The sequence below is a fragment of the Brachyistius frenatus genome, unplaced genomic scaffold, assembly GCF_029030835.1.
Source record: "Brachyistius frenatus isolate BFR_SWC_R1_liver_20210118 unplaced genomic scaffold, ASM2903083v1 Contig_24, whole genome shotgun sequence".
NCBI lineage: Eukaryota > Metazoa > Chordata > Actinopteri > Embiotocidae > Brachyistius > Brachyistius frenatus.
This window is the reverse complement of record NW_027210623.1, coordinates 4854599-4865680: the sequence shown is the minus strand read 5'-3', so window position 1 is coordinate 4865680 and position 11082 is coordinate 4854599. Positions and strand designations below refer to the sequence as shown.

The 11082-nt window shown below is 38.7% G+C and overlaps 1 protein-coding gene across 2 annotated transcripts; it reads left to right on the top strand.

Annotated features, from left to right (window-relative positions):
• The first annotated feature begins 1094 nt into the window (after positions 1–1094).
• Positions 1095–4532, top strand: LOC138620411 (motor neuron and pancreas homeobox protein 1-like). 2 transcript variants are annotated; one of them, XM_069697585.1, is made up of 3 exons: positions 1095–1527; positions 2851–3011; positions 4098–4532. In XM_069697585.1, exons 1-3 carry the CDS (start codon positions 1095–1097, stop codon positions 4530–4532), a joined length of 1029 nt encoding a protein of 342 aa, XP_069553686.1. The 2 variants fall into 2 exon arrangements, with proteins under 2 accessions (XP_069553686.1, XP_069553685.1); XM_069697584.1 differs by having other exon boundaries at positions 1095–1569.
• The last annotated feature ends 6550 nt before the right edge of the window (positions 4533–11082 follow it).

The following is an 11082-nucleotide window of genomic DNA, read 5'->3' as shown; positions in this document are numbered from 1 at the left end:
TTACAAATTGATCTTCTAGGTTTTGTTATATTTTAGGCTACCCCCCATTTGTACAGGTTTTTACCTTAGTGTTGAGATGCCATGTTGAAAAAAGTTTAAGTGAGACTCTGTGGCGCACCTCTGCTTTTCAGGTCTTAAAATGGCATTAGTTCACATTATGCAGAAGGCCAATTACCTTATAGCCTCTTCTGCCAAGTCATTACGCTTTTATACGGTTTGTGTGCAATTCTTGGTCGTAAACTTTAATGGCATTAGTATGGCCTGAGTATGAGAATGAAGCCCCCCCATTAATATTAATGATTTAAATACCGGACACAATGTTTTTATTAACATCACCCAATCAGAGGTACCCAATAACATTAGTGTTGAAAAACAGCCAGTATTTGGTGCTAGGGTGTGGTGGATGTTTGCAGCACTAATGATTAGTTTGGACAATCAACGCTTTGTTTATGGCAGGTAGTTGCAGTCTGTGGCGAGTATACGATGAGCTGGCAGTAAGATAGATACTGAAAATACAATTGCCCAATCTTCTAATGTACCTCCGCGCTTTGATGCAGTTGAAGGTGTTTGCAGGCGGGACAAGGGTTGGACATTACCTCACTCTGAATGCCTTCTGGGGGGAGAAACGAGCGAGTAATTAGCTGATTAGAGGCCCGTCAGAGCAGCTCAGCCTCCAGCCAATCCCAGCCCACACCGGCCTACAGGGGTGAAGAGGGACGGCTGATGGAGAGACACATACCTCTGTATGTTTGTGAGAGACTGACTTTATGATGCAGAGTTCCATGTGTAGATGCAATTTAAGGAAACCTACGGAGGGATGCGCATGCAAGCGTCAGTAATTTAGCCAAAAAGTAGCCTACGTGTTTATGGATATTAGTTGTTGATACAGGTTGATAATGTATTAGTGTTTGTTTCGGAGCAGCAAATAACAGTTACAGGTTTATTTTTATGAAAAGATCGGGAGAACATATGAGTTTGTGAGTGAAGAGGGTCCGCTGTCTGCGCGCTGACGCACGGCACAGGTGCGCACCCGCCAAGCTTCACGCCTTTATTTATTTAAGATCTGCAGTTCACTCTTGCGAGGTGAAGCAGTCATGGAGAAATCGAAAAACTTTAGAATCGACGCACTGCTCGCCAACGAGACCAACCGGGGCGGCCGAGACCTCTCCCCCGGTCTGAGCAGCGACAGCCCCGCGGGCAGCCCAGTCTCCTGCCGCCGTGCGGACACCCCCTCTCCGCGTGCCATGCAACTTCAGACCGGATTAATCCCCAAACCAAGTCTCCTAAATCTCACGCATCATGGACTCGCTTCTCTGCCCCAAGGAGCCATCCCCACCATGTATCCTGCACCCATGTACCCGTTGTCAGCCCTGGGTGGACAGCACCCCGCGTTCGCTTACACCGGTTTTACTCAGCTGACACACACCTACCCAGAGCACCTGAAGGCGGCTGCCATGGCTGGATCTCTGCCCCTGGAGCACTGGATCCGCGCCGGGATCATGATGCCACGACTGCCAGATTACAGCTGTAAGTATGATTACATAAGATTATTTTACAGGTCCAAAATATGTCAACATTAAAACTGAAATGGCAAGTAAACTGAGAGAATTTTTAAACTATTCAAAGACAAACCAGAAACTGTGTCACTCGTTGTCAGTGGCAACACAGGAGAGATCATTTTAATCAGATGGTTTGACTTCTGAAGGTCTGCACCGCTGAGCTGTAAACTGTGAAATGAGAAACAGATTTAACATTTGACTCAACTCCACTTCTTCTCTGTTTCTAATTATTATTGATATTATTTGTATTATTATTAGCATTGGTATTATTATATGTGCAATTATTAAGGATAATATTGGGCTCGTTCCTTATTTTATTCTTTTTGCATATTTATTGTTTGTCTTGTTTCGTTTTCAGAATAATCAAAACTGTTGCCTCTCTCTGATTTCGATTTAAAACGACATATTATCCCTTATTAGCATGTCTGATAAAGATGACTTATTCTCATTTAAAAAAAAAAAAAAAAAAATTAGGTTAGATGTCAGACACAGTAGCAGCCATCGTTTTGATTTATTTTAATTTTTATTATATTTTCTTTCCCCCCCAAAAAAAATCACAGACATCATTTAAAACCTATTCGTTTGGAGCCATGCTTTGTATAATATTCTGTTTAAGGTAATGGAGATCTTCATATATGTTGCGTTGATAACAGTCACACATCGTCCTGTACAGAGCACAGTGGCCTCGGTTTTACTGCTTATCTGTGTGTCATATTTTCATTTTGGCTCATTTATTTCTCTATAAACGCCAGCCCGATGAAAATTGTCTTTGTGTGGCGATGAAACTATAAACAAACACCTAAAACGTTCTGTAGTTCATCAATAAAATCCCAAAAGCCTTCATTGAATTTTCATTAAGTTAATGGCATGCCTGTGTTTTTATGGCCTCTGCGCCCGCTTCTGCCGTGTCCCCCCCGTCAACAATAAACTGGAGTAAAGCTATTATAGTTAATGATGGCCAGAGAGTGCTGGCATATGTGTGCCTGTTCCCACCCACAACATTGCATTGAACTTCTTCTGTCCTTGGTATTATATAAATAAGACTAATGGCAGCCTCTGGCCAAATGTTTTAGAGGTATTTAAGACCTGCAACTTCAAATGTGCTGATTTAAATGAAATAAAATGAATTATCAAAACTAAAATATTCAGGCATTGTGTGTTAAACATAAAACTCTTCTATAAAACAAGAAGAGAATTATTGTTATACATCAAGTAAGAAATAAATCACAATGAAATAAATCTAAATTGCATGGAGACATCAAATCTGATCACTGTGCTCTTGTTCTTGCAGCGGGTCCTCAGTCCGGCCTGTTGGGGAAATGCAGGAGGCCCCGCACCGCCTTCACCAGCCAGCAGCTCCTGGAGCTGGAGAACCAGTTCAAACTTAACAAATACCTGTCCAGACCCAAACGCTTTGAGGTGGCCACCTCACTCATGCTGACCGAAACACAGGTAAGACGGACCAGTCCAGAGACTCGGGTGCTCATCGTAATATATACGTTTACTGAACTGACAATTTTCTCAGCTGTCATCTTTTAAAGTGAAAACCACGAGGCAGCCACAGCACTTCTTTAACATCACAGTGTATTTGTGTGGAATAACAGGACTTCCCTGATGGTGATTAAAAGTCTCCTTTTTATGAGTGACCTGGTCAAGAAAGACAAACATCAAACAAACCACACAATATTCCAGAAAATCACAATGAAGAAGAGATGTGATTATACAATCACAAAGATTTCTAACACAACCAGATCAAAGATTCAACCCTGAAAACAAGACACACCAAAAGCTGTCTAAAAAGCAACCAATCTGTTAAAGAACCATTAAATGTTAAATAAAAAATAATGTAGCTTTATTTTTGGAAACTGTGGTTGAAAACCTATTTGCTCAACAGATTGTGACTGACATGCAAAAATGTTGATTTGCAGAGCAAAAAAGAGTCACAAAAGTGTTTCCACTTTATGCAGTATGTTTTTCATTATTGTGATGATCTATGACTGTTTTAAATGTGTGTGCTGTTTATCTCCTTATACTTGGGGCAAATGTGTAAGACTCAAATTAATTGTCTTTTCATTTATGATTTTGATAGTGTTAATGACTAATGTTTGTATATTTGATTATAGATGAGGATATTTTACCAAGTCCACCGCACAAACCAAAGAGTTTGTATATTGTGTTGCATTAAAGTAGGGTTTGTGCTTTTCTCACTCGATGCCCCAAGTAGACACAATGTATAAGCATTCATACTGAAAGATAGAAAAGTTAAAAGGAGAATAATAATTACTTTTTATGTATGATGGATATTTTTTTTTTAGCTGTACTGGAGGGCTTTCACTTTTACTTGACTAAACTGAAAAAAGGAGGAAAGAGAGACCAGGACCGGCAAGCATAGAGAAATTAGCAAAAGTTCTCGTCAGGTTTAAGAGAGACATTTTTTTCTGCAGCTGCAAATGATTTAATATGTAATAACAAAAATATGTATATATTTCGACAAACTCATTTCAAACACATTTTCTTTGCTCTGCCATCTCTTGGCAGGTCAAGATTTGGTTCCAGAATCGGAGGATGAAGTGGAAGCGCAGCAGGAAGGCGAAGGAGCAGGCCACCGCCTCCACCCAGTCCGACAGCGAGCGACTACGCAAGGGGGGGAAAACAGCCACCGACAAATCGGAGCAGAGCAGAAGAGCTGTGAATCCAGAGGACAGAGGGATAGATCTTGGACTGGAGGATGCAGAAGAGGAAGAAGAGGAAGACGAGGAGGAGGAGGAAGAAGAAGAGGAGGAAGAAGAAGAGGAGGAAGCAGAGCATGGTTTTCCAGTTGCTATGGGCAACAGAGTTGGGATGCCACGATCCACAGACTTCTTGCAGCGCAGCAGCGACGTTGGCTACAATCCCCACAGCCCTTTCTCTGATGATGAGCTGGAGGGGGTGCAAGTCGGTGGAGGGGACAGAAAGATCGGGGCAGGACTGTGAAAACACACCACGCTGGTTTCCTGAGCGTTACAGCGATGTTGCTCCGGGAGAATATCTGTTTGTGGTCGCTGGAGAAGAAAAGTTCCAAAACTAAAGATCTCTGTCTGGTTGGCTCTGTCAATGTTTTTCTATGTAGGATATTTGTTCGAATCAATAATCATTCACACAGCCGCCAGACACGGACACATCCCGGACTACGACACATATATACTGTGTAAACTATCTGTGAATAAAACCATCTCTAAGTACTGTATACATTTTGTAGCATGCAGAAAGAAAAAAAAAAAAGGCGCTCATTTCCTCCCTAAATTTAGCTCTTGTCGTGAGTGTCTGCCCGTCACCTCCTGGTAACCTTATGTTTGCTCCATCCGCTGACAGGTGGAGCTCCACCCAGTGAACACACACGTTTCCACCAATGAAGGATGCGAAGTAAGACAAGTGAACTGTCGTGCATTCAGACAGCAGGTGAAGCCTCTACTGCATCATGAAGTGAGAGATGTCTGCTGTTTAGGATGTTTTTGGTCCAATACTTTGCAGAACATCAAAATATGTTTTGCATTTACTTTGGTCCATTTTATGTGAATATCGATGTATTTTTTTTTTTCTTGATAATGTTTATGAATTTGGTCTTGTCACTTACATGTAAATGAATGAACCCTTATTTATTTGAATGAATGCAAAGATGAATCACACGTGTATTTATCTCAAACTTGTTTGTGGTGTAACTGTGAAATTAAAAAACATTACAGCGAAGAAAATAACTGAAAACTGAATTCATTTTTAATCAATGTTCCCGATTAGTGCCACATCAGAGACATTCAAATTAGCCTTTCTTCAAATGATAATGCACTTTTACTTTTTTCATTTTATATATACATAAATATATAAATAGATAAAATTAGATAAAATTTTAACTAAAAATTCAAATAACTGTTTTGGCCTTGATTGACTTACAAGGCAGTTAGAAAATGTATTCGCTGCGGCTGACAATTTCTCCTGTCTGAAATATTGTTAGGAGACGGAAGTTTAAGGAAATGGTGGATTTTCTTTTCTTTCTTTTTTTTATCTGGAAGATGAAGAAAACTTACAGATGAAGCAGCATTTCTGCTGCAGAATGAAAAGCAAAGGAGCAATAGGTCTGCAAAAGGAGCTGCATGAAGGTTAAGCTGACACAGGAGTGGTGATGCCCCGTTCCACTCTGAGCATAAACAGGCTCTACAGAAGAGTCATCAGAGGGAAACTGTACCTGCCAACTCATTACAAATGTTAACGCCTCAAGTCTGTACAGCAACATCTGCACAAGTTCGAGTCATTCTGGACACAAGTGCTGTGGACAGATCAAATACAAAGTCAACTTTTGGGCCACAATCACCAAAGACAAACAGAGAAACATTTGAAATTGAAAAGAGGATGATGATGATCCAAAAAAAATACAAAACAGTAAAAACAGGATCCTCAGGTAGATGTTAAACATGTTGTGCGAGCAGGACAACCAAAAAATATGTGAGAACTTGAAATGATCTGGAAGGAGGAGAATCTGAAATCAAGAACAGAGCGACTCATATCTGCAATAAGTGTTTGCAAGCGGTGGTATCTGCCAAAGGAGGGGTTGGTAAGGACTCACAGCAGGGTTTTAAGTTTTAAGCTCAGCGATGCTGGCTCGGTGAGGTTGTTCTTACGCTGCTTCGAGCTAAATGCTAATGTCAGCATGATGACATGCTCACAATAACATTGCTAACATGCTGACATTTAGCAGGTGTAATGTTTACCTCATTCTCTGTTCTAATTTAGTGTGTTGACATGCTAACATTTGCTATTTAGTATACTGAATAGAAAATACAGCTGAGGGTGAAAGGGATGTAACTTGTTCTTTAGCAATTTGATCATATAGCAAATCATATTTTTTTGGCCTAATGGAGCTGTTAGGGAATCACTAACGAGATTACATTTGATCTTGAAATGGACATGAACCAAAATTTGATGGCGATCTGTCCAGCAGCTGTTGAGATATTTCAGTCTGAATTTGTGATCATAACAAAGAAATGCCACACAGGTATTTTTCCACTCATAGAAAAATGATCAATAGCTCAATTAACATTCTCTATTTTATTTTACAGCGGCAGCACGGTGGCTGTGAACAAATAGGGAGGAGTTGAAGGAGATGTGAACACGAAAAGGTTATTTTTACTCTATAAATAAAGTAATTCTCAGTTCACAGTTTTAATTTATTACAAAGGCTCTTAGATATTAATTACTCGGTGGGGTTTACTGATAGCCAAATAATTAAGTTAATGAATAGGAAGTAAAGCAATCAAAAGCCTTATGGTGAGTGGTCACACAGGCCCATTTTAATTTCCAAGAGCAACAGCATGATGAGTGTGTGCAACTGCAGCAGGGCGTTTTATTGGGCCCCCGTGTAAGGGCTGTGATTAAGGAGCAGCCTGGAGGACATGCGGTGTGGTGTCACTTAGCCTCTCCTCAGACCACGTTCAGATATTTATATAGTGATTAAATGCATTCTTCGCTGGCTGCACAGATTCCAGCTTCCTTGTGCTGAGCAGGTATTTGAAGTACCTGATCAGTAAACTGATTTTGTTGTGACTTAATGCAAAAGCTGCATCTTGTATATTTGGAAACGGAGGTTGAGTTTCAAGGTTACAAAAAGAAAAAAGCCAAGATTTTTTTTATTTTTTATTAGGTAATTATTATCAGGTAAAATTTAATCAAATGTTCACGGACTAGAAAGAAAGTATTCCATAAATGTTATGTCCAAATTTTATACGAGTTGTTTACTGTTGACTTAAGCATAAAGCAATTAAGTGAGACAGCAGATACAAAGAATGAGAATGACATGTTTACATTTCACTATAAATCATGAAGAGACCTGATTTTTTGATAGATTACATCTGAATGGGTTATCATTTAAATTGAACAGTCTCAGATGATCCCCAAGATTTGTGGCTTTATGATTGTTCAGAAAAGCTTGTTGCTGAATAGATTATTGTGCATTCCCTAGGCCTATTACTTATAACTCATTTTAGTTTGTATGTCTGTATTCCCCATGAAATCAATATAGTACAGTATCAATTAAATGTGAAAAAAAATCAAACAATTTATTTTACCCCAAAATCCAAACAAAGTAATTTCAGCTATATATCATGGTTTTATTGTGTGCTTTATTTTCACAGCTGTTACCAAACAAGGTGCCAAAATTGCATTTATTTAGATAAGTTAATTAACTTTTATAGCCATCACAGATTTTATAATTTTTTTTATTCTGGATGAACTATATGAAAAAAATGCCCTCCAAATATTATACAGACACACCACTACACATGCAGCACAGTAATACATTTTCAGATCTGAATATATTGGGTTAGAACGTTACAAAGACTTTTTTAGTTTCTTTGTTTGACTCCGCTTAAACTCAGTGTTGCCGTTTTCTATACAACTGTCAAAACTAAGCATGACAACACATTTTCTGTAGCAACGCAGTCAAAATCTCCATTCTGGTTACAGAATATGGTGAGACACTTCAACGTCCTTTTTAATCTCTTCTTTAAAAAAAAAAAAAAAAAAAAGGAAGAAATCTGATGTAGAACAACTGATGGCAAAATAAATCTGAACTCTGACAGCAAAGCTTTAACCTGTAAACGACAGTCTAAAGCGGCATTAAATAATCGGCTCAGTTCCCCAAATGAAGCCCATCAGTTATCTTAAAGGACTCCAAGGGAGTTTTCATTAAACTTTTTAGACTTGATTTAATAGAAGCGAATAGAATTCATAACAAGCTTGGAGACTGAACCTCGATCAAACCGAGGCTTTTAATTTGGCTGATGAAAAATCATGCGAATCGATAGGAGCTCATTTAGTTGTGTGACTTGTCAGCTGTATGACAAATGCCATTTGGCCCGTTTTATGACAAAGGCCCTTCTGACACAGTACAAAAATCACAGCTAATTGATAAGGCAGCGGAGCAATATATGGAGGTCATTGATTCCGTTTCTCTTCTAATTTAATCTGAATACACCAGTCATGTTGATTAAAAATTCCCTGCGTAAATTATTGCTGATAATGCTGTCAGTTTTCCCAACAGCTGCCCGGACAAAAGTGCTGACGGCCCTTCTGCCTCTTTCTTTTTTTAACCAATAATGCATAGTGAGGCTGTGTCTTTCTATAAAAATGCTTCACTGTCTATTGAATCACTCAAGTCAACCCTGAGATGTCAGAGGGGCCCTCAGACACAGAGTGGTTACCAGAAACCCCCATTTTCATAGTTAGACAAATAAATCGGCCTCTTTTTGCTTTGTTGGATGATAAATCAGGGAGCCCTTAAAATATTTACACCCTGTAGTTTAATCAATCAGCAAAATGTCGGCCTCATTACGTAAATATGAACAGATTGTGCGATCTTTTAACGTAATCACACGTATTGCTGCAGGTTTCCCAGTGCCCTGTCCTGTCACTTAACTAATGGACAAGTGAGCGACGGAGCCCAATAAATTCACATCTGTCCGATTTAAAACGCTGTTCTAAAGCATGAAAAAGGCACAGTTTTTGGCAGTAAAGTTTATTGAAAAGGCGTGTTCGGGCTGAATGTATTCATGAGCGCCATTTATTGTTGCAGGAAATGTATGTTACAGGTGTTTTACCAATTATAGTAGGAATAGAGGCCCTTCTTCTTGGTGTCAAAGTAACCTTCAATTCATACCGGTCAGCAAAAAGATTTGACCTGCCTCAAAACAACACAACACATTCTGGGTTATTTTAATGTTAGTGAAGTCTTGTTTTATCTGAAAATAAAAGAATGCATGAAAAACAAATAGCTGCAGGACCAACGAGAAACATTTTTCATTTATCAGCTTTTCTGCATTTGTTTTGAAAATAGGTCAGAGTTAAAAAAAAATTTTTTTTTAAATAAACCAACCAACCTCACACACAGGGTTGGTTTGGACCAAATTCCTGAGTTAAATATTTCCCACTCCTATCACATTGCCTTGCTCCTTCTGTAGTTAATAATGAAGATAATAATGTTTGCAATAGTTAGTATTGTTGTGTACTGTAATAAGTTCCCTTACGAACACAGTGCTTCCACTACAAAAAGAGGCCGTCAAATGTTGACTAAGTGCGTCTGTTTTTTGTTGTTGTTACACCTTGTATTTAAACATCTTAAAAACCTTTCATTACCAACTGTGCGGGGCAGTCATCGTCCAACCTTCTCTAACTGCTTCAACATGAGGACATAAACAATAACAACTGGGCAAAAAAAAAAAAAAAAAATGAACAAAATGGTTCAGGTTTAAGTCTGAGAACAATTCTCTGAGTAAATCCTCCTTACGTGATATATAAAATGGGAGATGGGACAGACTCATGACGTTCCTGAAGCTCTGCTCAGGAAACCTGCAGCAGGTCTGTGCTTGTTTGTGCCAAATTCCCTGTTTGAGTTTGAATGGAATAAACACACCATAATCAATGTATTGTGGAAAAACTCCATGAACCACAATATCTTAACATTAACTAACCGCTATTTAAGCGCAGCAGTAAGCTGACGTTAAGAAAACATGTGCAGAAGGAGGTAAAGACAAGTGAAAACTAAAGCCAAACATTTACATGGAAAATTCAAAAAGGCTGTGGATATAATGTAATTATCAGCAAGTTATATTGATTGCTCAATAATGAACTAGCATCAATTGCTAGGTAGCTAATGAACATTGCTGAATAGAAATCTAAAAATCAGCCCACAATGATTCCAAACTGTATTTATCACATTGAAATGAGCTGAGCGTCATTATTTTACAACAACTCATTTAAAATATAGTTAAAATAGTCACGTTAACTTACCATAAAATCCTGCCCCACTACTACTTGGTCCTTTTGACCATTTGGATGCTGAGCGGGAAAATGAACCATAAACTGCTCAGTGGAAAACTGCTGTCCAGCTGTGAATGAACCATTTAAGACCCTTTTGAACCAGAAGGAGCCAACCAGCAGTGTTTTTACAGACACGACCCCAAAGTTCAGTCACAGCTTTGCACTGAATTTCACTCATTATATCATGAGTTTGTCATGTTGAGCTTTGGATTATGTTTGAAGATAATATAGACTCGATATAAAATACTAACCTGTTATTTTGCACAAATTGCACCACAAACATCCCGGATAAAAGAGACATCTAATTTCAGGTCCACGTCTGCCCTCTTGTGGCAAAATAAAAGAAGACACGTCACCTGTTGTTTTTTAGCAGCAGAACAACAGGACATTGGATGCACCAGAAAAAAAAAGACACACAAATGGGTATTTGTGCTGTAAAGCTGATGTATTGTATTAATTTGATCAATAAATCCTCCTCAAATATAAATGATCAAAAACATAATTTGTTGTTAGATGGATAAAAAAATAATAATAATTATAGCTGCTACAAAAGGGCAGGTGGGTCCCTGTCAGTCATACAGGAACACTATACATTTGAGAGGATTCACTGTTTTAAACATCCATCTTCAACTTTAATTTCTTCTTATTCTTCTTCCTTTTCTTCTCGTAATTTTTTTTT